Source organism: Benincasa hispida, chromosome 10 (assembly GCF_009727055.1).
Source record: "Benincasa hispida cultivar B227 chromosome 10, ASM972705v1, whole genome shotgun sequence".
Taxonomy (NCBI): domain Eukaryota; kingdom Viridiplantae; phylum Streptophyta; class Magnoliopsida; order Cucurbitales; family Cucurbitaceae; genus Benincasa; species Benincasa hispida.
Window position 1 is genome coordinate 15,006,565 of NC_052358.1, and position 25,979 is coordinate 15,032,543.

The 25,979-nt window shown below is 30.8% G+C and overlaps 3 protein-coding genes across 4 annotated transcripts; 2 read left to right on the forward strand and 1 right to left on the reverse strand.

The window, feature by feature from the left end:
* The first annotated feature begins 507 nt into the window (after positions 1–507).
* On the forward strand, positions 508–2,619 carry LOC120087836 (dof zinc finger protein DOF3.6-like). Its single transcript, XM_039044768.1, has 3 exons — positions 508–838; positions 1,015–1,402; positions 1,890–2,619. Exons 1-3 carry the CDS (start codon positions 788–790, stop codon positions 2,462–2,464), a joined length of 1,014 nt encoding a protein of 337 aa, XP_038900696.1. The 5' UTR covers positions 508–787; the 3' UTR covers positions 2,465–2,619.
* A 5,852-nt stretch (positions 2,620–8,471) lies between these two features.
* On the reverse strand, positions 8,472–13,215 carry LOC120088320 (U-box domain-containing protein 13-like). Of its 2 annotated transcripts, XM_039045537.1 has the most exons (5): positions 12,707–13,215; positions 11,828–11,944; positions 10,826–11,278; positions 9,119–10,262; positions 8,472–8,767 (listed from the first exon to the last, which is right to left on the reverse strand). In XM_039045537.1, the coding sequence occupies exons 1-4, from the start codon at positions 12,977–12,979 to the stop codon at positions 9,123–9,125; spliced, it is 1,983 nt and encodes a 660-aa protein (XP_038901465.1). In that variant the 5' UTR covers positions 12,980–13,215; the 3' UTR covers positions 8,472–8,767; positions 9,119–9,122. The 2 variants fall into 2 exon arrangements, with proteins under 2 accessions (XP_038901465.1, XP_038901464.1); XM_039045536.1 differs by lacking the exon at positions 8,472–8,767 and having other exon boundaries at positions 8,788–10,262; positions 12,707–13,214.
* Positions 13,216–20,132: 6,917 nt separating this feature from the next.
* Positions 20,133–25,566, forward strand: LOC120087659 (palmitoyltransferase ZDHHC17-like). The gene is made up of 12 exons (XM_039044506.1): positions 20,133–20,376; positions 20,462–20,596; positions 21,490–21,556; positions 21,717–21,819; positions 22,256–22,352; positions 22,541–22,624; positions 22,703–22,749; positions 22,864–22,929; positions 23,038–23,097; positions 24,361–24,412; positions 24,503–24,640; positions 24,743–25,566. The coding sequence occupies exons 1-11, from the start codon at positions 20,217–20,219 to the stop codon at positions 24,592–24,594; spliced, it is 963 nt and encodes a 320-aa protein (XP_038900434.1). The 5' UTR covers positions 20,133–20,216; the 3' UTR covers positions 24,595–24,640; positions 24,743–25,566.
* Positions 25,567–25,979: the final 413 nt, after the last annotated feature.

Sequence of the window (25,979 nt, forward strand, 5' to 3'; positions counted from 1 at the left end):
TCATTATTGAAGTATACCATATATTTATAAACATCATGAGGTCCCTACGTGCCCTTTCAAGATGGTGTCTCTTTAGTTTCCATCATTTTTTTATTATTATTTTTGTGAAACTAATTAAGATATGAACTAAAAAATAATTAAATTATTTGATAACTCTACTAAATTTGGGGGGTGGGGGTGTTAAAATCAAAACCAATCTAATTGTGAATCTTTCATGATTTGAAGTGATCCCACCATGAAGTCTTAATAGAGAAACTAATTAGGCATTACTAAAAAGAAATGATCTTTTTTTGCTTTTGTTGAACAATAATTATTAATTCAATATATACATAATATATAAACATATATATCTTTTCCTTTGCATGAGGACATCCACTTCTCTTTTTTGAGCACTTAAGCACACAACCCAAAAGAAAAAGTTAAGGAGGTGAGAGGCAACACCCAAGAAACTTCCTCCACTAAAGAAAAAAAAAACCCTAATTTTTCCACAATAAATACAAAAAGATATCAAAAGAGAATATGATATGAGAGATTAAACACTCTCTCTTCTCTTCATCCCCTTTCCTTTTATTATTTCCTCTCTCTTTCTTTGGTCTTTAATTCTTTTCCTTGCTTTCTTTTTTCTTCTTCCCTTTACTTCCCTCAACTTGGGTAATCAACTCTTCTTGTAATTCTCCTCTCCCAACTCTCTATTTCCCTAACTTGTTCATCCTTTGAAACTTTATGTAAATTAAAGAGACCCCCCCCCCCCCCCATAAAAAAAAAAAATTAGAAATTTATTCCCCTTATGGCTCACTCTTCTCTTCCAATCTTCTTAGATCCTCCAAATTGGCATCAAGTAAGTTTTTTTGTTTTTGTGGGTTCAATTCAATTTTATTTGCAAAGTTATGGAAATGGGAAAAAAAGGAAAAAAAGAAAAGAAAAGGATGGGTTTTTTTTTTTTTTGGCTTCAAATTCTATTCTTGAATATACCCAATTTTCAAAATGTTTATTAATTTAATTTAATTGTATTAGTCGAATCAGGCAGCAACAAATGATGGTAATCAAGACCCACGTCAGCTTCCGGCAGCATTTCTACCACCGCCGCCGCCGCCGCCTACGGCAGGTCATGGAGGAGGCGGAATCCGGCCAAATTCTATGGCCTATAGAGCACGGCTGGCGATGATTCCGCTGCCGGAGGCAGCACTAAAATGCCCTCGTTGTGATTCAACAAACACCAAATTTTGCTATTTCAACAATTACAGCCTTTCTCAGCCGCGCCACTTCTGTAAAGCTTGCCGCCGGTACTGGACCCGCGGCGGCGCTCTTAGAAATGTCCCCGTCGGCGGTGGGTTTCGTAAAAACAAGAAGAAGAAGAAATCTAACCGATCTAAGTCCCCCACTGCCTCTCAATCTCAAATGGGTAACCTTCAAATTTTTCTCTTTTTTTATTTTTTTTACTTTTATCATTTAAATATCTTTGTCGACCCAAAAGTTTAAATTAATAAATTATTTCCAACACAGAATTCAACCAATAATCTATAATGTCAAAGGAGTTCTAACTTTAAATTATTTATTATTTTTTAATTAAAAAACACTCTTTTAAGCTGATAAGTTATTTTTACGATTTAAGAATTTCACCTCTAATTATAAGTAGTCCATGATTTTATTACGATATTATTTTAATTTAATTACCATAAATATAAGATAAAGACACAAAATGGACTACATTAGATTAGGTTAAAAATATCTCAATTAACTTGGTTATGTTACAATTTCTTATTACTCCAATCTTTAAACCAACATGAAACTACTACCAAACCCAAAAATTTAGACGATAAAAAGAGTTCAAAATTACAAAGTTTATATTTAATAATTAAAATTTCACATTATTGTGTTTTTTTTTTCAGGTAATTCAAGATCAATAATGTCAAGAAATTGCAACAACAATGAGAGCAATAGTACAATGAGGGATTTTGCATCACATCCTTCATTACAATTACCTTCATTAAACATCATTCCATCTCTTCAACAACAATTTTCTCGTAATTTCGAAAACAATTTCCCCGGAATTCACATCAATAATTCCGCCGCCGCCGCCACCGTCAGAGAATTTGACCAATGGCAACAACAACAACAACCATTCATGGTGGCCGGACTAGAATCTCCGACGACCGCAACAACTGCCGCAGCATACACACAAATTGAAGTCAACAACAACAACAACTTTGGTGCTAACTCATTACAAGAAGCAGCTGGTTTGGTACAATACAATAATAATTGTCATCAACAACTGCAGAATCTGACACCCTTTTCGAGAATTCCTACGAAAAATGAAGAACAAAACCAAGAACAAGGAATATTATTATCGAATTTCTTAAGACCACATGATCAAAACAGCCAGTTTTGGGGAAGTGAGCATCAAAATTCATGGACGGATCATTTGTCAGCTCTCAGTTCTTCTTCAAGCAGCCATCTTTTGTAAGATTTTTTTTTTTAAAAAAAAAAACATGAATAAATGTAGAGAGAGTTCAATATCGTGTTGTGTATTGGCTTTTGTCATGTTTTTTTTTATTTAATCGAATTATTTGTTTAATGTCACATAATTTTAATATAATGTTACATGTTAATTATTAGTTATTACATGTTTTTTTTTTTTAAAAAAAAAGGTTGATGGGGTTTTATGATCTGGCCTGCACTAAACATGGAATTATGTTAATTTTTCAGTGGGTTTGGACAATCTCTAATGCATAAAATATTGTGTTTCCATTGCTAGCTGTATATATGTTTTGCCCTTTTAATTAGTTTAATTAAACCTCCCAAATTTTCTATTATATTCAACCTTTTATTTAATAATAATCAGGAAAATAAAATAGGTAGAGAACATGAACAAAAACATCTGGATTATACAAAAGTATGAATGAAGCTCTTTAAAGAGAATTCTTTTGTCGCTAATTAATTAAAAAAAAAATTCTTCCCTATTGTTATGACTCCCTAGGACTTGGAGGTTTGAAAATAAGTGACAAATGACTATAAATATTGATTAGGAAAGTAAATGATATTATTTAGATTCAAATGTACCATTGTTAAATTATCATTCATTGGGTTCACCATATTTGAACCAAATTTGACGTTTTAAACTAATTGCGACCTAGATTCAAGTCGGTCCATAATTCGTCATTGGAAATCGTTGAGTTTCTTTTAAGTACAATTAAAATTTTGTGAGTTGAGTAGTAATTTAACATGAGAAGAACTGTCGAGATATATCGATCCATAAAGTCAAATCAGGAAATCTCGGTGTCTATATTAGTTAACAATTTTAATGATTGAAATTTTTGCCTAAAATTCTTTTGGAGTATTTTGAATTATATACTTTTGGTAGTCTATTGTCCAATTTTAGTTTTATACTTTCATTAAATCTTAAATTTAACCATTCAAAGTTGGTTTTTATCGAATGTTTTTAAATAATTACAAAATTTTTCGTTCAAGAAAAGATACAATTTTAATACATTTGCACATACTAATTTTAAGATTCAAGAACAAAAATTAGACATTTAAAAGTATAAGAACCAAAATAGAATAACTAAGGTGATATTTTAACTTGAATTATTAAATTGAGAAGCGGAGGATTCAAATATTTGATTTCATAATCGAGAACATATATTTTATATACCAATTGAACTAGGATCGGATTAACGAAATTTTACGGAAACTATATATTAGTTTAGGTTAGGGTTTGCGCGTCATTGTAAAGGTAGGGAAAAGGGTGGTCGCCGCTGTCCCCGCGGTTGATTCTACACTGAAAAAGTTGTCTGTGAATGCTTTTAACAGCCCACACTCTTTAATGGTGGTTCCCATTTCAATTCCCTCGGTAAAGAGAAAAAAAGGTTCACTCTTAGTCTTCTTTTCATGTTTTACCTCCTCTTTTCATTATTAATTTTTACAATTTAATTACTTTTTTTTTTCTTTCTTCTATGTTGTTCCAATGATTGCACTATTTTATTTCATTTTTTGAATATACAATAATTTACGGTCGGAAAATTTAAATATCTGACTTTGAATGTATGTCTTATGTTAGTTCAGTTATATTCATGTTGACAATTGCAGTTATTTTAGTCTTCTATTTGTATGATTGTATGAACTCTTATCATTATTATTATATGTTTGGGCAAATATCAATTTATACCTCTGAACTTTGGGGTTGTATCACTTTAAACCCTAAACTAATAATTATATCAATTTAAATCCTCAACTTTGGAGATTGTATCAATTTAAACCTCAAACTAATAATTGTATCAATTTAAATCATGATCATTTATAAGTATATCAATTTAAACCATGAACTTCATAATTCTATCAATTTAAATCGTCCATTATGTTTTATTTAGACATTTATGAAAGTTCAGGGTTTAAATTAATATACTTATAAAAGTTCATGATTTAAATTGATATATTCATGAAAGTTCAAGGTTTAAATTGATATACTTATGAAAGTTCAGTGTTTAAATTGATACAATTATTAGTTTGGATTTAAATTGATACAACTCTCAAAATTCAAGGTCTAAATTGATACAATCCCTAAAGTTCAATGTTTAAATCGATATAATTATTAGTTCAATGTTTAAATTAGTATAACCTCCAAAATTTAGGATACAACTTGATATTTTCCCTATATGTTTTAATAATTAGAGAGATAGAATTTGGAAATGGAGATTTCCCCAAAAGAAAAAAAAAAATAAAAAGGGTAAATTTTAGTTTCAAGTTTAAATTTATGAATTATTAGAAATATAATCTTTTATCGAAGAAATTACATAACCAATGTCTTTTAAAGAAAAAATATATATAAATAAGAAAATATGAGTTTGTAATATCTTAGTCAAAGACGTATATCTTAACTAGTTAAGTTGGCACAAGATACTCGTATATTTGAAAACCCTAAATCGATAGGGTTTCTATTCTTAAACGTTGACGCGAATAAAGTAAATGAAAAAAAATGTGGGTTGTTGGTTATTTTGATAGGTAGGTAAGATGAGAGGAAGAAAACAAAAATGTACGAAGAAATTAAGGATATTACTATATAGTTCCATAAATTATGGTATAATATTCCTAGTCTATATATTGAAAAAAGAAAAAAGAAAGTAGTAGTGAATAAATGAATGAGTAAATTCTAGAAGAAAAACATGTGTGTGTGTGTCTCTGTCTCATATGAATATGATGATGTATTAATTGTTTGGTTGTTCCATTATACTTTTTATCCAAAAACACATAAATATATTAATTGAATGCATGGTATGACGAGGACGTAAAATAAAAGGGAAAAAAAAAGAGTGAGAGAGAGAAGGAAGATTCTGCCAACTTTAATTCAAATATATATAAAAATAAGAGTAAGGGGTTTGATTGAGCTTTGAGCTGGGATTTGGTTTTTGGAGTGGGAATTTGAAAGTGCCTTTTTTTTTTTTTTTTTTTTTTTTTTTTTTTTTTTTTTTTTTTGCAAAAGAGGAAAAACAAAAGCTGCCAACACAAGGGAAGGGGAAGGGAATAAAGTGGCAAACTAAAGAAAAAAAAAATAAAGGAAAAAATGTGAGTGTGTGGTTTGTTAAGAGGATAGTATCTTAATTCATAAAATAAAATAATATATCATTAAATGACGTGACAAATACTAAGATAAAAGTAATAGGAGGAATGACCTTAGAACTTAGAGATCATGGGCCGTTCAATTCATGGTAGTCAGTGGTCATCTGCCTAGGATTTAATATCTTATAAGTTTCCTTTATGCTTAATATGTCTTACGAGTTTCTTTCCGACTTAAATGTTGTTGGATTAGACAAGTTGTCCCATGAGATTAGTTGAAATGTTCATAAGTTGTTAAGGACATCCACAAATATTAAAAAAAGGAAAAGAAAGAGAGACAGGAAGAAGGAATAAGTATTATTTATTAACAACTCATATATATAATACAAGTAGTGATGTTCAAAAAAACCCGATGACCCGAAAAAATCGATCAACCCAACCTAATCCGTGCGAGTTGGGTTAGGTTATCAACTCATTTGGGTTAGGTTGGGTTTAAATAAATGAAAATTTTATGGGTTGGGTTGGTTCATAGGTTCACCTAATATAACCCAAACTAACTCGAACCAATCAGAATTTATTATTAACTTAAAATTTTTTTTTTGTTCCTCATCACACAATTATTTATATATATATTGATTTTAATTTTATTTTATTCTAATATTTTTTTAATAATTTATTCTCCAACAACTCTTACAAGTAGCTTCTTTGTACTTTAAAAAGAAAATTTTTACTATATAAATTGAAATTGAGTTATTAATCTTAATTCAATGTATGAAAATAATTAAATTAGATTTTTACATATTTACGTTTTACTTCTTTTTAGAACAAAATTTTAAATAAATGACCTGATTAACTCGAACCAACCCAATCCAACCCAAATATTTCATGGTTAGGTTGGGTTGGGTACATTTTTTAATAAGGATTATTTGGGTTGAAGAAATTTACAACCCGAACAATTACGTTGGGTCTAAAAAGTCTTTCAACCCAACTCAACCCAACCCATGAACACCCATAAATACAAGTACTTCTGGAGTATATAGAGATAGGGGAAATAAATGATGTAAACAATATCTTACTCCTTAACAAACTATTGTAAAATTGGTTTACCTAGTTAATAAATCCAACTAAATTGAAAAGTTATGGGCTACAAATACTTTAAAAGAAGTTTATGGTTTTGGTTTCATGATAGTTAGAAAACATTTTACGTTTGAGTGTGTTAGTTCAAAAGTTTTGAGAGAGGACCCTTGTAATTTTAGTTGATGAGAGAACATTGTGTGAATATATGAATTTTTTTCTAGTGGATCGTGATTTTGTTCGTTTTTTAAAGTTTTTCACGTAATTTTTTGTATGGACTGAAACGTGTCAATTATTTGATGTTCATTGTTACGATGGATGAGGAAGGAAGGTTTGTTTTGGTAGAAGAGAGAGTGTTTAGTGTGATTGGATTTTGGAAAGATGTGAATGGAAATGGGTGACAGAGAAAAGAAAGGAAATGAAAGAGAGATAAAAGCAAAGAGAAGGGGAGTGGGCAGTGAGGGATAGATAGAGAGCAATCAAAGGAAATTATGGGCACAGAAATTTATGGCTTTTTCTAACACTGACCCACACGCTTACGCTCTCTTTTCTTTTCTTTTCTTTTCTTTTTTTCTTCTTTTTCTTTTATACCTAATCCTATATTGTTCTTGCTTTGCCTTTTTCCTTTAAAAGCCAATTTCCCACTCTATCTCCCTGTCTCTTCCTCCATTTTTCTTATACCAAAAGAGTGTTTCGACTATTAAATTAAATATCTAATATATTAAGAGCAACAATTAGATGCAGCCTTTTCCTGTGTTCCTTCCTCAACGCATAAAAAATAATTTTTTAAAGAATACAAATTGTCACATGACAATTTTTAATTAGGTGCAACAAGATGCACCCAAATTACACTCAAGTTTTTTTCTATATATTAATCATCCATTGTATTGCAATAAAATTTTGGCTTTTCATCTTATACCCAGAAAAAATAATAGAGAAATTATCATAAAAATGTAAGTTTTCATTTAAGTCATTTTTGTTCTTAAGGTTAGCCAGCTTGAGGCTAACTTATTAATATCAATAAATACCTGTTCATTGGCGAAAGTTTCAAATCTTCTCTGTAGTGTGGTGTTCTAAAAAGAAAAGGGACAAAAATTCTATAAAATCTATCTAAATTTAGGGTATATATCATATAAGCAAAGTGTCTTCTGTAAAATTACTTTTTCAATATTCTATCATCTATTCAATTAATGACTTTATCTTTTCTAAATAAATAATAACAATAATAGAAGTTCAAATGGTATTCCAATCGTGTTGAGTGGAACGGTGATCTTCTAGTCAAATAAATAAATGAAGATGTTTTGAAAAATGAAAATGATGAAATAAACACCAAACCATTTGACAAGGAAAAAGAAAAAGAAAAGGCAAAAGATTATATAAAAAGCCAAATTTTCCTCTTTTTGTTTCTAATTAAATTAATTACTATTGCATGAAGTAATTAACATTTCAAAATAGATTAATTACCTGGATGAGAAGGCATCATCAGTAACCCAATATCTCTATTTCTTTGGCTTTAAACTCATCCCAATAAAATTTAAGGTTTAAATACTATTTTAGTCCCTATATTTTTTTGTCGTAGTTCGATTTGGTAACTATACTTTCAAATTGTTCGTTTTGATCTCAATAATTTCAACTTTAACTCATTTTAGTCTCTATATATTAAAAATATTCATTATGATCCTTATATTTTTTATTTTAGTTCATTTTGATCTTTATACTTTTAAAAAGTGACTACTTTGGTCCAATCATTTTCATTTTTATTTTACTTTGAAGAGATAAAAATAATCTCCTTTTCTAAAGTTACAAAAACATGAACCATAATTGGAAGTATGATGACCAAAATAGTATTAAAACCTAAATTTAATTTGCTTATTGTATGTGCAAAAAATTTACATAATTATTATTGATAATTAATAGGAGGAAATGTCCCAACAAAAAGGAGGGAAAAAGTGGAATTCAGATTCAAGTCAACGTACCAAGCGATGCGTCGTACATTGACTTGTCCACTCAACTTCCAGAAATCATACGTTACTTACCCACAATTTTCATCAATCGTCTTCAAGAAAATATTTTAACACGACGTGTCGGCACGGCGGGGCTCTTGGCCGGCGGCTGCCATTTTCCTTCACCGGCAAATCCAATTCTAGAAGCAGCAATACAATCTTTAGAAAAGTGATTAAAATTTTTTGGCTAATTTGCCCAAATACACTGCAGTTTATATTCGGTTTATAATAATCAATTTACAAACCATCTCTCTTTTTTAAGATTTTGAGGATGAATATAGTTCTACTTCCTAGTAATATAGTCTCATGATTCATCCATGGAACTTAAGTTCCTCTCACGCAAATTAAAAGAAGGAATTTATAATTTACAAATTTAAGTTTGGCTGGTGATCTTCCACCTCCATGAACAAAGCAGAGCTGCCTTCCTTCATTGTGTATGATAAAAGAAAGAAAGAAATTCGACAATGGAAAAGACAATGGGAAGAAAAAACCTGGTCAGCTTTCGACGTCGCCGATTGTGGAAGGTAGTGGCGGCGGTAGCAACAGCTGGGTTTGAGACTGGGATTGAACCTCAGCCTCTTTCTGCAGCTCTGTAAACCTGTTTATTTGGTCAAGCAATTGTGTTGCTTTTCGCTTACCTCGGTCCGTGCCATTTTCTGCCAAATCCATAAGCAAACCAATCACTCCGAGCTCCTTCGCTTTGACGAGATGTCGTTTGTCTCCCATGCAAAGATGCACCAAAACTGCAGCTGCATTTTCCCTGTTCCTAGGGGATCCTGTTCCAATGAAATTTACTAAAATGGGGACAGATTCGGCTGCTCCAATCGCAGCCCGCCCTTCCGAATTGCTGGCTAGTATGGCTAAAATTGCTAGTGCCTCATCTACCATCCCTATTCTAGATTCTGTCAACAGCTGCACCAGTATGGAAACAACACCACCCCTGACTGCCTTTATCTTGTTCCCTTGGAAGAAACACAAGTTGAAAAGAGCGGTTGCAGCATCCTTCTTCCCCCTTTGAGTACCTTCATTGAGTAGCGCAATAAGTGGCAGAATGGCTCCCGATGCGCCGATCATTATTTTATATTCGTCTACAACCGAGAGACTGAAAAGAGTGGCAGCAGCATTTTCACGTGCTTCCATACTCCCCCACTTCAGCACATGGACTATCGCAGGCACTGCCCTACAGGACATGATGCTTCTCTTATTATTATCACAAATTGAAAGGTTAAGTAACGCTGTCACAGCATGTTCTTGAGTGAGGGGGTCTGTTGTTGAAAGGAGATCAACGAGGAGAGGGATTGCACCAGCTTCAGCAATGGCCACACGATTATTTGCATTGCGTTTGGCTAGAAGGCGAATCTCACCAGCAGCAGATCGCTTGTCTTCAATGTTGCCTGATGCGAGTTTGTGGAGTAGAGCTTCATACTTGGAGCGTTCAGCCGGAGTCAACTTACTGGGCTGAGAACTGCTGGAACGTTGTGGTGGTTCAATCCCATTGACCTCGCACCATTGAGCTATGAGACTACGTAAAACATAATTTGGTGTAAGAATTTTGCTAGTGAGAACTTGTTGAGTTTTCGGGCATGTCGAGTGTCCATCTGCCAGCCACTTCTCAATGAACGCACGTTCATAGGTCTACCAGAAAGAAAAAGGAAACTGCATTAGGAATTATTCGCAACAAGATCAACATGTTAAGCTTTATTCAGAAGTGATGGATGCAATATTCGATAGAAGACTAAATTGAGAGTTTCACATCGTATATCAATGTGTAAGTCAAGTCTAACCAAGACTATGAGATAAAACCAATTCTTGATGCAGCTTTCTATCTTGGACTCTCAATTCTCCAAGAAAATTCTTCGTTGATTCAGGAACTAAATTGAGGGTTCCAATAAATAATAGCTTTTTAACCCAACAATTGAATAAAATGTGAGACAATTTTCTACATGTTCTAATTTTCATCAAGTGGCATCTAGCAGACACTACATAATTGGGTCAACCAAAGTACACCTACTGCCTTCCCTAAGGTTAAAGAGTTGATCTCACATCCCTAGTTCTCAAACTAAGGAAAAGGACACGCGCACAAAAAAAAAAAACCACATAATTGGAAAGGGATATGTGGTAGCAACCTCCTTCATCTGGAAAAGAAAAAATTTACGTTCTACCAGAGGTAAGAATCAGGCAACAGAATATGTAAATACCTGTCCCGTGGAGACAATGACGGGATCTTTCATCAAATCCAGGGATATGGGGCACCGAAAGTCTTCAGGTATGTGGAGGGACACTATATCTTTCTTACCAGCAGACACTTGTCCACCAGTGCGAGGATGACTTTGTTCTTTTGAAGAAAGACCAATTTCAGGGTTTTCAGTTAGCATAAAATCTTTTATTTTCTTCAATAATATTGACATTTTCTCAAATCGCCCCCCTGGATCTCCATCACTAGCCAAAACCATTTCATGTAAAGCAAGAGACTCTTGAGTAAGATCAGCTATAACAATCAGTTGCAACTTCTCAGCCAGTACTTTCAAGATAGAAGGATCAGCAGAGTCTCTGTTGTTGTTATATAGAGAGTTGAGGTTAACATACACCTCGGCATCTTGTGTATCATTCCTTCCTCTAGCTCTTCTGAATTGAGAGAGAACAAGCTCAACCTGGATGCAGAAAAAGTTAGATATGCATATAGCGGTACAAAACTTTTATAGGGCATTCAAACCTCATGATACTTTTTTTAACTGTCGGGTCCCTTGGTAGTTTTGCCGGTACAACTTATGGAAGAAAAACATAGTTCATGAAACCTCTGAGGTCATACATAATTGTAAAGCTTCTACTTCCATGACACACGAATCGGTCAAGATTCTAAGCTATAGTCTTTCAACAGTCAAAACTCAAAAGCAGTAGTAAACAAGTTTCACAAGTGAAGAAATACAATATTCTTAAACATCAGTTTCCTTTTTAGGAAATCATTTCAAAGATATTTTTTTTGATATGCATGAGTATTCGGTCCAACTACGTGCACCTCAACTAATCTCACGGGATAATTTGTCTAACCCTACGACATTTTAGTGTCAAGGAAACTCATAGGATATTAAATCTTATGTAGGTGGTCATGGATTGAACCCATGATCTCTTAGTCATATATCAAGATCCTATTTCATCATTTCAAATATATTAAGTACAAAGAGTGATGATAAATCCTCTACCTGCTCCTTAACTTCATCAGATATGTCAAGATCTTCATGTGAAATTTCATTCAGAGCTTGCTCTAGTCTAGCTGTCACCTCGTGAAATTGATTCAAGATTTGCTCTCTATCCAAGGCCTGCAGTTTAAATTGAGAAACATCTTAGATCAAGGGCAGTAGAACAAGAAAAAATAATGCGTTGATAAACCATAAAAGGAGAAGAGAAATTATCTTTGATTTACTCGTCTCAGGTCGGTTTTCCAAATATTCAGAAAAACAATAATGATTAATTAAGAATAAATTTAAAATTTAGGCGCAACCTAAATCATATATTCACACAAAGCTAAATTCAAGCCTAGATCACATAAAGTATAACCTAAAGAAATCGAAAATCGCACAGTAACAGGCATTATTTGTGATTCAATACATGTTTAAGATCTTGCCAAAAAAAAAAATCCCAAAATCGGCTGCTAATTTAGACCAACGTTTGAACTCGAATTTTCCCAAATCAACGTTCCTATTGTACAACAATCGTAGCATAAATGTCGCCTGATCGAATTAAATATAAAGCATCAGCACAAGTGTGGTGAACCGTGATCTCTTTTAATGGAAGGCGACCATCAAAACATTATTTCCAGAAGTGTAAAACCACAATCTACGACCTAATCAAAATGCTATGTTCCGAATACAAAAGGAAACGAAGGTAAGTAGGCTCTGAAAGTAACAATAGCCGATTATCCGCGTTCAAATTCTTCGATTTTCCTCTTAGCCAAACAGACATCCAAAGCAAGAACATAGAAAACACTAATTGCGAATGAAATTCACCAATTCACAACATCACAGAGCAGAACAAACCACGCTAATTAAACAAACAACACACAAACAGTGAAGTAAACGCACCAGATAAATCTTGCTCCCCTCGCTCCCTTGTCTAAGCAACTCCTTGGTCGATTCCAGAGCTTCTTTCAACGAAGCAAGAGCTCTAACGGTATCATCAGGCAGCGGCTGCTTGATATCCCTCATCTCCTCAAACAATGGGATCAACAGCTTCAGTCGCCTAGCTAAATTACAATACTGCTTTCTGACCGCGTACCTGTAGTCTGAGATTGAAGCTACATCGTTCACCAAGTCGATCAAACTCCGAAAGGAGCCGCCATTATTGTCCTCCTCCATAATCTCTCAATCCAAACAAAAAAAATCTCTCAAAATAACCGCCTACAACAACAAACAGAAACAAACAAAGGAAAGAAATCGCATCAAATTCTCCAAAATCTTTGCGTGTTGGCCAGCCAAGTCTCGCCGTGATGTTGAAAACATCTCTCCATAATCGCCCCGTGAGAGAGAATGCTTCTAACAGGAAAGATGAAGACTCAAGAAAGAGAAAGGAAGATATGCCGGAAGAGAGCAGTATTTTCTTTTTTTCTCTATATTTTTTGTTAAATTACACTCCTAATTCGATTCTAATTTTTTTAAAGTTTGTAATTAAACTTCCAATTTGTGTAAACCCAATTTGGTAACTTCGTTTTTATTATTATTATTTTTTTAATTAGGTTTGTTTTGGTTCCATTTTTAATGATGATTTTTACGTTTCTTAAATCAACATTTCAACCACCTTAAATTAAATTTTTTGAAAATTATGTTTTTTTATTTTATTTTTAAAAGAAAAATTTTCACAAATAGAAAAAATATCAAATTATTTATCGAAATAACAAAAAAATAATGTTAGACTTCTATCGGCCTCTATCAAATAAAATTAAAATTTTTCTTTTTTTGTGTAAATATTTTCTTTTATTTTTCTATTTTTTATATCTTTTTTCAAAATGGTTTGGATTTTTAAAAGCATTAAAGTAGGTCAAAAATAAAACTTAGAAACTTATGGGTAAATATAGAGTTTTTAGGTTTAATTTTTTAAAACCTAAATTTTATCTAACAAATCATAATTAACAAGTTTTTAAGAACATTATAAATAAATGGATAACAAGTTTTTAAAAACATTATAAATAAGTGGATAACAAAACACATCATGGACGAAATAAAAGTAATTTTTATATGCTTAGTTAAAAAAAAAAAAAAAAAAAAAAAAAAGTAATTGTCAAATTAAGAAAAAGATTGACAAAATTTTTAATTTTAAAACTTTTTCCAATAAGATCTTACAACTATTATTCTCTTGTTTAACCAACCTCGTGATGTGAGTTTTCAAAATTTTCAAATTCGTCGGGACTTTTTTGTCTTTATGAATTTTTGGTAGCTTTAAGAACTACAAAATGCAATTAAAGTTTTAAAAAAAAAATCTAAAATATAGTCTTAAAAGATTTCGTTTTATTTTTAAAAACTTCGCTAAGAATTAAGGGAAAAAAAACCAAACATAATTTTAAAAAATAAAAACGAAAAAAGGCCAACACATTCATAAACTAATTCTATTTTATTGTTTTAATTTAGGGACAAAAAATTGAAATTTGAAAAGTTTATTATGCAATTTTTAAAGTTTAGAGAGTAGTTAGATATAAATGAGGAGTTTGTGGACTTAAAAATAAAGTCCTTTTTTGCAATTTGAAGTCTGGCCCCACCAGGCGGCTGGTGAATTAGCCAAGCAGTCGTCAAGGTCAGACCGTGAAAATTGGGAGTCCGGCGACTTCAGCGGCGCGGCTGAAGAATTGGTAAAAGTCGGCTTGGCTGACTGGGCTGGGTCTGGTACAAATTGCAAATAAAATAATTGTGGGGGCCATTCTGCAGTGCATTTAACTCTAATACCTAATCATTATCTGTATTGACAATAAAAAGAGTAATTACCGATGGCAACATTAATTGAATGTAATTAATTGAGTGCTAAATTTGATTCATTTTCCTTTCCATTCCGTCCCACCCCAACCATTGCTTTCGGACACCGCTCGGTTTTATTTATATAATATTTGTTGGTTAAAATCTAGTTGGAGATTTAAATATTTTGACAAATCTTTTTTTTTTAATCTCAAAATTATACATTTTTTATTCTTTAATTTTTCAAAAATCCTCTTTTAATCTCTGAATTTTTAAGTACGTATAGATGTTCCTAGTCTAAAGTTTATAACAGTATATTTAAAATTCATCGAAAGTTATTATTATTATTGTTATTTAAAATAATTTTATGATATTTTAAATTATAAAATTAATTTTTAAAAAATAGACCCATATGGTTCGTCATCTGATAATTTATCTTTGGAAGCATAGAGTTTTATAGAACACTTAAATAAATTCTTTATTTTCACTGTATAAAATGTGTTTGGTTCTAATTTCAAATTTTTATTTCTGAATATAAAATGTGAAAGTTATAATTAATTGTGAATTTGAAAATGCAATAAAAAATGATGTGTTTGGTAAATTCTATTTTTAAAGACTGATATAATTTTAAATAATTAATAATTATGTGTGAATTATTTGAGGGAAACTTCCTCATTGATTTTTTTTTTTTTTTTTTTTTTTTTTTTTTTTTTTTAATTTTGAAAATGTAGTATCCTGTGTTTTCTAAATTTGGAATATAATATTTTAAAACAATGGAAACAAATCTGGTTGTCTTTTAATGTATGTCATTTTTATAAAATTGTTTTTTCGAATAGTTTTTGAAAACAAGTTAACCAACATTTTTTTTTCTTTTTTATTGTCTTCTAGGTTTTTTTTATTTTCGAGATAAAGATGAAAACGAATTAACAAATAGGAATATAACACAGTATGGTATATACAAAAACATACATATTTTTTTTATTATTTTAGAAATTTAAAGATCAAACACACTTACATTTCAAGATTTAGAGACTAAAAATGGTAAATACACATACATAACTATTTTTTAGATTTGATTTTTCTGTCCTATTAAAAAAACAATAAATTCGCAACTTTAGAGTTAAATTTAATTAAAAAACACGGTTAGTAGGGTTAATTTTCAATAAAAACAGGTTAGTGCTTAGTAGGGGTTAATTTGACTAGGAAACACGGTTATTAGGTTTAATTCGTGAACTTTGGAAGGTAGAAATAAATTAAAAGCACGTGGCTCAACTATTGTTTTTTTATTCCTCATTATTGATTTGGTCTGTTAATTAGGCCGGTTTAGATTGGTTAGATATATATATTAAAAAAATCAATTTTACTTAATCTATTTTGGTAAAAGGTACACTCCAAAAAAGTGTTTAAAATTTTGTCTGGGGACGTTTTAGTTTTTTTTTTTTCAAATGATTTATTTTTAAAATTGAATATTTGAAAAGTTAAACCAAACACATTTATATTTATATGTCACATCATATCATTATCTTTGATTTAAATGGTGAAGTTTGATTTTTATCTTTAATGAAGTTATAATGGAAATCAACTATATAGCTTAAAATTAGCATTTTATTTGACATTTTTTTATAAAGATTAAAAAAAAATGCATAAAATTTCACTGAATAATATAAATTAAATGTGTATTTATTAGGATATTTGGGTCTAATTATTTTGTTTTTTATTTTAAAAAAATAAGCTTATAAACCCTCCTTCAAACTCTAAATTTATTACTATGTCGTCTATTTTTATGCATGTTCTAAAAACTATGCAATTTTTTTAAAATTAAATAATATTAGTAATTGAAGATTTTTTTTTAATGTTTTGACGAATAATTTAACTCTTATATTTAGGAAATATGCAAATTATAGTAAAAAAAACTGAGAGTAAATAGATTTACTTTAAACGAAATGAAAACAAAATAGTTATTAAATGAGGTTTTAATTTTTTTTTTATATATATACAAAGTTCGCATTAAAATATATTTATATAATTCTATATTTACGTAGATGTCCTTTGAATTTATATACTTATACATACAATAAAAACAATATTTGACCATCGAGGAAAAACACATATATGCATATATATTTATTATTTAACTAGTATCATAGCTGGTCTTTTTTTTTAAGCATGTTTAACGATTTTTTTCCTTCAATTTTTGTTAGATAAAATAATTACATAATGCTAAAACTTAGTTTATTGTAGCTCTTTAAAATAGTTGTTTTGTCGTCGAATGTGTTATTAGAAACAAAAATAGCTGCAAAATAAAGCAAACTAATATTCAATATATTTTAATTTTAAATTTGAAAAGTAAGTTGCAACATTTGATAAACAATATTAAATTATTGTGATTGACAATAATGACTAAAATGGACTAATTGTCCAATTTTGCATCAATTTTGTCGTTGTTGTTAATTTATATTTTTAAATAATTATATGGATAAATGTATAGTTATGTTTAAATTGTATATTAATGTTGCGCTATTTATATTTTGTAGGTATCTTGGATTTTATGTTCAAACAAGAAGTATGGAAAAATCAAGATATGTTTTGTGTATATTATGTAGATATTTTGAGGTTTATGTTCATGGATAAAATGTAATTGTAATTAACTTTGTAAAACTAAATTGTATGTTATGTAATAAAAACTAATTAAATATAAAATTTGTTGATTTTAGTTTATTTATTTAAATTTGTAAGATTCAAGTTGGTTTCATTTTTTTTAAAAAAAAATAGTAGGTTTGATTTTCAGTAAATTAGAAAAAAAAATATATTAAAAAACCATTCCCGACACCAAATTTTAAGGTGTCCAAAAAAAGAAAAAGAAAAAAAGAGAAATTTTTTGAAACCTTTCTTGATACCAAACTAGATTGGTATTGGGGTCGGGAAAGGCTTTCCCCCATATATCCAATCATTTACCGACACCGATAAACCAATTTTTGGCGTTGGAAGATATGACTTTTGCCGATGTTAACAATTTAGTGTCACATATCTCCTTCAATTCCAAGCGTCGCGAGATCGATCTCTTCTGACGAATGAACTTTTTTGCATTGGGAAAGGCCTTTCCCGACGACCTGGCCAGCAGTCAAAAAAGCATCGGGAAAGACTTTTCTAACTTTTTTTTTTTATTTTTTCCGATGATTTTTTCGTTAGAAAGAGCATAATTTCTTATAGTGTGACGTGCTTGCATATTTCATCAATATACATCTAACTCTAGAGCCATTCGTCTAAACTTGCTATGGAATAATGACTTTCGAAGTCATGGTCCGACCCCATCATACCATGTGTTCTCTTTTATTTAAAAAAAAAAAAAAGTTTTTACAGTCAATAAATCTGAATTAAGAAAACTATAATACTAATTATTATTATTATTATTATTTAAAATTTTAATCAATGTTAAGCCATCATTTAAATTTGAGAAAACAAATTGCTTTAGTTTTATGGATGTCATTAAAATTTTTGGAAGTCACTATAGTCGGTAGGATTATTGGATTGCAGAAGTAATACTTATGTATAGTTTTATGGATGATTTGTACATTCTTTTTTCATAAATGTTAAATTGTACTAGTTATTTAAGAGTTCAATACTTGATTTTTCGTTCTATAGAGATATTTTAGATCAAAATTGAGTTCTTTTGATTCATCATTGCCTGTAAATATTTTTTTAGTATAATAAATATAAGTGTGAGAAAATCGAACATTTGATTTCGATGCAAATATTATACATTAATTATTATTAATTATTAGTTATGTTGACATATTTATCATTTATTTATTGGTTAAATGGTCATTTTTTCTACCATGTAATGGTGTGGTGTTGGTTTCTTTAGGAAGAGCAATGTGGATTTCATATTGTATCGTTGAATATTTATTGTTTATGATTAGTCAAATTAATAAAGACGAAATGCCTTAATTAGGGAGGAAAAAAAAAGAAAGAAAGAAATAAGAAAACAAAACGAAATGCCAACCAAATATTTAAATGCTCCCTTAATTGCCTTCAACCACCCTAAGGCTTGCTCTTTCCAAATTAAGCCATCCAAATCATCCATCTTAAAATTACTTTTAATGATTTAATTAGTTTCATTTCAATATCGAGAACGGTAGTCATGCAATATTATATATCTAGATTATATTTAAATTAAAGTTGATTATAACTCGAACATAACTCGATAAATTATAAAATATATTTTCAATCGAAAGATCAAAAGTTCGAATATTCTAAAACAGGATAGATAATAAAGGAAATACAAATCATAATTCATATGACAAGGAAAAATGTTTAACATAACAAAATTGTAGCACAAATGTTGAGTATATAACAAAAAAAATATATACTAATAATAAAACGATCGGATAACTATCAAATTAAAACGACTACACCGTAAATAATAAAAAAAGATTACTAAAAGTAAAAATCCAAAACATGTAAACAATTTTACCATTTTGTCATTCTATTAGAGATTTAATAATCCGACATTCAATGCCTTTTTTTCAATATATATATTGAAATAAATAAATATCTAATAAAATAAATAGAGATGTTCAAAGTTAATTCATTTTTTTTTTGTTCGAATTTATTAAATAATTAAAGTTTCAAGTTGTACATTTTAGAGTCCATATCAATCGGTCTTATTTTTAGGCTGGATTTGAATTAAAATAGATCCGAGATTTGACTGAATAAATGTAAAAGACCCATTGTTCACCCTCTTTTTTGGGGTTAAAAAATCAATTTATTATTATTATTATTAAAAAAAAAAGAGAGAAAAACACGTTGATTATTAAAGCTCTGACATGTTCAAGTACAACGATTATTATTATTATCAAACAAATACATTGAACTAAAGAAAAAAGATTCCTAGAGAATCGTTTTGTTATTGGTTTCTTTTTTTTAAAAAAATAAATAAATAAACGCGACCTAGAACGTAAGTGAATATATATACATACCAGTGTGGTCACTTCACATACTATGATATTTAAGTTAGATAATAGAAAAATGTGATAAGTTAGAATTCTTAGGATCGAAAATGAACCTACTTTCTTTAAAACTAAATTAAATAACCATTGAGCTCATCGACCCGAGCATGCCCATGATATGTCGAGGCTAAGCATAATATGCATTCTCTAGTCAACAAACATATATATATTTTAATCAAATCTTAAAAAGTAACTTTTTTTCAACCCTCTATTAGAAGCAAATCAATAGACTATCTTTCAGTATTGTTCTTGATTTACCTTGTTATTTTAGAGTTCAAGCATACTTTTAATAATTTATGCTTATTTATTTCATAAACTTTTTTAAAAAATTTATAAATACAACGAATCATGTTAAGGTAAAAATATTTTAGAAATTTAACAGAACTTTTATAAAATGTAAAGAGTTAATTTAACAAATCTACATATTATTTTGTTTGACTAAAATTTGAAAAATTAAATAAAAATAAAACAACTATTTCCTCTACCAATTTCCAAGTTAGTGGGCTCATGGGCCGATCATAATGAACCTAAATTATACGTAAAGCCCAACAGTGGCCTGCTTCTTCAGGCAGAAACGACCAATCATCGTCATCTTCTCTTCCACGAATCACGATTGAGTGCGATGAATTTTTGTTTGAAAAGAAATGGTGGAATTATATGATCGGAAGAAACCGGCAAATTGGCCGGAGCTGATCGGCCGTTGCGTAGTATCTTTAATACTTGTTTTTCTAATTCAATGCTCCCAATTTCTTGTTCCTCACTTCTTCTCCGATTTGTCCTTCTTCATTCAGCTCCTACTTTCAGGTCTCTCTACCTCTCTCCTGTTCTTCTTTGGAGCTTGGTTGATGGTTACCATTAACTGTGAGGTTATTTTGCTTTGTTTTTTCAGCTTTGATGCTTCTAGCCGTTGCAAGCGCTGCTGGATGGTGCAGGCGGCTTCTCCGAGTCCGCTCGTCTGCTCCAGCGCTCGTTTTCTTCAGTGTACTTTTCGTCTGGCTAGTTTACATTGCTGTTGTTCGACAAGGTCCTCTTCTCAATATTCTTTTTGCTTCTCAATTTTGTACTTTAGAATTGATTGCTCTGAATGATCGAGAAAGTGAAATTTTTGCATAACGTGATAGCTAACTAGTAATTTTTTAGCCGAAATGTCATTCTAGGAGTAGATGTTGCCATCTGGATTCTAAGATTAACGAGTAATACGTGCTCGATTACTGAAGTTGCTGTCAACAGTACACTTCGCAATTCTTTTCAATTGGACTGGCGGGATTGTAACTGGCTTCCCCCTAAATCCTAACTGACGATTACTTTCAATTACATTTGAAGGACAAGAGTTCCTTTAGTGATCATAGGAATCCAACTCTCTGCCTTTCTCACAAATTTATTTGAATTTATTAGATAACATGACCTATCTCAAGACTAATTGATAAGAATTTGATCGCCGGGTCGTGCTAATTCCATATGAATCAGTACTGAGATCCAACTTCTTGAAGTCTCTCGCATTTATTGATTAGAGCCCCTTTACTTGATATTTCATTATTAAATCTCCCGCATTTATTTTGACCTTCCAGCGAAGGAATAGAAAATAGAGAGGAGTATTTATTATGACTGTGATATCCTCAATAAGATAGTGCTGCTTTGGATTCATCATCAATCTTGGATCAATCCCAATTTTTGTTTTTGGACTAATGTCCATTTGAACTTTACGGATCCGATACTATATTTAGATAACACGAGATTTCATCTCAAAACCAATTAACAATGATAAGAATAGCCCATCTATTTTATTAAGATTGTGAAGTTACTTGACTTTTCTGATGTGGATCATCAACAAAATTTGCGTGAAAAAGAACTATTATAGAGCTATCTACTCCACACGGTTAAATGCGAGCTCAGAGTAACATCTTATGTGCCTTGCAGATGCTTCGCTTTTGATGAATCTTCTGTTTAATGGGCAGATAATCTTGCTCATCTTTGGCCTTTGCAGGTCTGTTTCCCAACTTTCCTGTTCATTTTTCAGGACTCTTTCATTCCATAACTCATCATATTACAAAATGTCTTTACGTGAGATATATGTTATTACCTCATGATGCCTGCTTGTCTGGTGGCTCTATTTCTTATTCTAACATACAGGTTTATCATGACAGGATGTTATCCAGTGATCCTGGTTTGGTGTCATATAGTACATCCCCTTCAGATGCAACTTCCCAAAGTTTAGTTTTAGAAATGGACACTCACCATTTAATTGAGGTTAGTGAGCTTATAATGTCATGAAACCTCAGCGATCTAGCTCTTTCTAATGAGTAATCCTTATTTCAGGCGTTCATCTGAAGCAGTACTCTCTCTCTCTCTCTCTCTCTCTCTCTTTCTAGTTTTCAGGAAATAACAAAATCATTATGCATCGTACAAATTTTCAAATTTCCTGCCGATATTGCTTTTTGTTTTTGTGTTTTGTTCGAATGATTCTGGATTTAGAACTTTGCAAATTTTACCTATACCTATAACTTGAATGTAATACTATTCTTCCTTCATAAAGGCCATGTTAAATATAATATTGCTATTGCTGGCATTGCTCAGTAATAGTTTGTAGGTATTTATATTACCAGGGCTATTCTTGATTTTTCCTTTGAGTAATTGATGAGTAATTGACTGGTCTCTAACTTTTGGTTAATGTTCTTCTTCCAAGGATATTGGATTGGATGATAGGTTGAGACGCTGTCCAATCTGCAAGACATATGTTAAAGGCTTTGACCACCATTGTCCCGCATTCGGAAACTGTATTGGTAAATAGTAGATGATGGCATCAAAGAAGATCTTAGTTAAAGCTTATATCTCGTCACTGCTGTAAAAATCTGTAATTTAATTTCTCTACTTAGGTTAGCATCGCCCCACCTTAATAATTTCAAGCCAAATGTGATTACTTCACTTGAGCTAGCTAATATGGTGTATGTTGCATGCGATTGTATTGCAGGGCATAAAAATTATGTCCTCTTCATGGTCTTACTTTTTGGATTTATCTGGACTGAATCTACGTACATTGTGTGCTTATCTCAATGTAAGTGTATCGCTAGCTATACTATACCCACATTTTCAGCTTCACTGCACTGTATTTACTGGTAAGCTGATTTTTCAGATTCGGCCGAGTCTGAACTTCTTGATGGTGATGGAACTAGGTTAGAGGTTTGTTTCTGCGTTCTTTGCCTTGATTGCTGACAGCTACTTGTATTATCATGCCTATGGATTGTTAAGAATCCATGCCTTTGTTATAACTCGGTATATTCCCCAATTGTTCAGATCAATTTCTCAAAGAAAGTGGCCAGGAGCACCATGCTATTCTCCATTCTACAATTAGTATGGCAGGTGCATTTCTGTCATTTGCATTTTATGTAGGAGGCAGTTCCTTTAGTTGACACAAGTTGTTAAGATATTGTTTTCCTAGAAATGTGATGGATCTCTTGCTGTTTTTAGGTGTTGTTCTTCTTGTGGCATATATATTGTATCTGCTTCAATATCAGAACAGATGAATGGGTAAGTTCCTAACTGGTAGCACTAAAGGAGCGAATAGAACAAATACTCTTTGGCACACAATAGTATTCCGGTGGCAAATGTGGACCTATTATATATAAATATTTAAAAGAACGCGGATTTATTCGACAAAAATTGAATTATCTGGATTCTAATGGATCAGAATTAAAATTTTTGTTCGGGAGCTCCATGAACTTTTTAAATGTCGAATAGTTAATACACCTAATGGACACTAAATCGATGGTTTGTGTATCAATATATTTTTAAAAATTCAAGAACCTGTTAAGCACTTTTTAAATTCAAAGACAACAACCTAGAAACTTTAGACTTCATTGGATCACGATTTTGTTCTAGTTCTCTTTTTGAAATTTATGCTTATTTCCTTCTAAATTCTAAGTTATGGTTTTCAATTTTATTGTAGAAACACTTAAATTTCTAATCGATTTTTAAACATAAAAACAAGTTTTTAAAAACTATTATTAGTTTTCAAAAGTGATTGTTTTTAAGACATTAGTAGAAAGTGTATAACAAAGCATATAAACTTATGGGTGTAAGTATTGTCTATAAGTTAATTTTCAAAAACAAAAAACTAAGGCTTAGTTTGGCAACCATTTGGTTTTTGGTTTTTAGTTTTTGAAACTTAAGTTTATAAACACCTCTTTTACCTCTAAATTTCTTGTTTTATTATCTACATTTTAGAGATGTTTTCAAAACCAAATCAAAATTTGGCTAAACATTAACCATTTTACTTTAGAAAGATGCAAACCATTGTAAGAACTTGAGAGAAAATGAGCTTAATTTTTAAAAACCAAAAACCAAATGGTTACCAAATAGAGTCCGTTAATGGTTTTGTTTTTAATTTTTAGATTCTGAAATTCATTTATGTTGTCTCTTAAATTTCATATTATGATTGTCATATTTCTTGAAAAATCACTTGAATTTCTAGTCAAATTCTAAAGAAAATAACAAGTTTTCGAGAACTACCTTCCTCTTTTCTCTAAATTTAGTATAATTTTTGAAAACATCGTTGAGAGTGAATAACAAAAAAAAAAAATTTACATGTAAAAATAGCGTTTAGTAACTTAATTTTTAAAAATTAAAAATTAAAGTGCAAAATGTCTTCAGGCACCAAAGTGTGAGTGGACTATATGCTTTGCAAATTGCAAACTAACTCACAATTTGACCAAATAGAACTCATCTGCTTTTATAAATCTTTTCCCTTTAGCGTTTTGTTCTTTTCACCACATGAATCAATCTCCGTTTCAGATTCACTGGAAGAGGTATCCAGAATTTCAAATTGTTGTTCAGTCTGAGCAGGGTAAGAACACCTTGCAGAGCACTATGACTTCACATAAGTTATGGGAATATTCATTTTTATACAACTATTATGTAACTCGGTGATCTACAGGCCTAAGGTCCAATGAAATGAAGTTCAGAAACCCATATGACAAAGGAGTTGTACAGAATGTGAAGGAGTTCATCATGGCTTCAAAACAATGAGACTTGTGTTTGCGTGGAACCATTCTCTGGCAACGAAATTTAACTGGTTTCTGCAATTTTCTGTGCCTAATAATCCCTACCAGCTACTGATTTTTTGGTTTCTACTTGCCCCTAACCACTCTATTAACTCCAAATTTTGTGTCCTCAGGCAATTTGATTAGCATAGGCCGAGTTTCGAAACTCGAAGGAGCAACTTACTATCTCAATGAAAAGAGAACCAAAGTGATTGAAGCAACCATATAAGTTCATCTCTCTTCTTGCTTGCTTATTCTCTTGTGGTTTTGTTATTTGTTGTCTATGATATTGAGATGACCTGTTGAAGAAAATGAAGGTTAGATATCCTCTATCTAGGTTAGTTGGTCTGTGGAACAGATAGGAGATTTGTACAAATAGTAAATGGAAGTGGCTGAGCTTAGTGCATTTGAGATGGAAGCCTGAGATTAACAGAGTAATTAGGTTAAGTATGCAAATAGTAAGACCAGGAAAAGAAAAAAGATATGAAAGGGGACAACAATGATGATAACAAAATGATATTACTTAGTAACACAGTAAAAAGTTTGATTCTCTTATAGTGTAAAAAGTTAAAAGATAAATTGTGTTTGCTTTACTTAGACCTCATTATCAAATGTTATTATCTCTCCTAATCAATGTTTGCTTTACTTAGACCTCATTATCAGACCCTATAATCTTCTTCAATTTATAGTTGGAGGGGAGAAGAATTTTGGATGCTGGAAGTAGGGAAGGGGGGCAAAAAAGTAAATGCTATCATTAAAGACTACAATTAAGAGAAAAAGCAAATTTTATAGGCTCTAGGCTTATATTCCTACTCTGCCAGACTGTATTCTTTTTTTAACAAATTAATCATGGAAGGTTTAGAGATGAACATTGAGGATGTGTAGGAGAAAATCAAAAAACTTAAAGTTGTGAGGCCAAACATAAATTTTAATAATGGTTTAAGTTTTATTTTAGGTACATTTTTAATCTTCGTACTTATTTGAATGTTGAGAAAATATCAATGTCTACTTCTTTTAAAAAAAATCGATTATGGGTCCTTTATTTTCTTTTTAATCTCTCTTTATTTTAGTATATTATATTAATCGATTTTGATGTACATAGAATTTGATACTGTCAAATCTCCATTCTCTAATTGTTGTGCTCAAAGAATATTTTAGAAAGGGAAAAAAAAATCAATATTTGAATAATATATAGTCTAAAATAAAATTTTAAACTTTTAGTAAGAAATATGTATAGACATGAAAAAGAGAATAATATATAGTATCAAATATTTTTTTCCCCCTAAAAAGCCACCGATAATGACTTAACCTATCGTTTAAATTTTATATAAATCTTTTTTTAAAAGATGCTGAACAAAGAATGAAAATAAA

Bases quoted from the DNA above. Each gene is read 5' to 3' on its own strand.
- LOC120087836 (XM_039044768.1), top strand. From the start codon at position 788: ATGGCTCACTCTTCTCTTCCAATCTTCTTAGATCCTCCAAATTGGCAT. The intron at 839-1,014 runs GTAAGTTTTTTT...TAATTGTATTAG, and splicing joins ATCCTCCAAATTGGCATCAA to TCGAATCAGGCAGCAACAAA. The intron at 1,403-1,889 runs GTAACCTTCAAA...TTTTTTTTTCAG, and splicing joins TGCCTCTCAATCTCAAATGG to GTAATTCAAGATCAATAATG.
- LOC120088320 (XM_039045537.1), bottom strand. From the start codon at position 12,979: ATGGAGGAGGACAATAATGGCGGCTCCTTTCGGAGTTTGATCGACTTG. The intron at 11,945-12,706 runs GTGCGTTTACTT...TTTAAACTGCAG, and splicing joins AGGGGAGCAAGATTTATCTG to GCCTTGGATAGAGAGCAAAT. The intron at 10,263-10,825 runs GTATTTACATAT...TCTTTCTGGTAG, and splicing joins TCATTGTCTCCACGGGACAG to ACCTATGAACGTGCGTTCAT.
- LOC120087659 (XM_039044506.1), top strand. From the start codon at position 20,217: ATGGTGGAATTATATGATCGGAAGAAACCGGCAAATTGGCCGGAGCTG. The intron at 22,353-22,540 runs GTAAATAGTAGA...ATTGTATTGCAG, and splicing joins CGCATTCGGAAACTGTATTG to GGCATAAAAATTATGTCCTC. The intron at 24,413-24,502 runs GTAAGAACACCT...GGTGATCTACAG, and splicing joins TGTTGTTCAGTCTGAGCAGG to GCCTAAGGTCCAATGAAATG.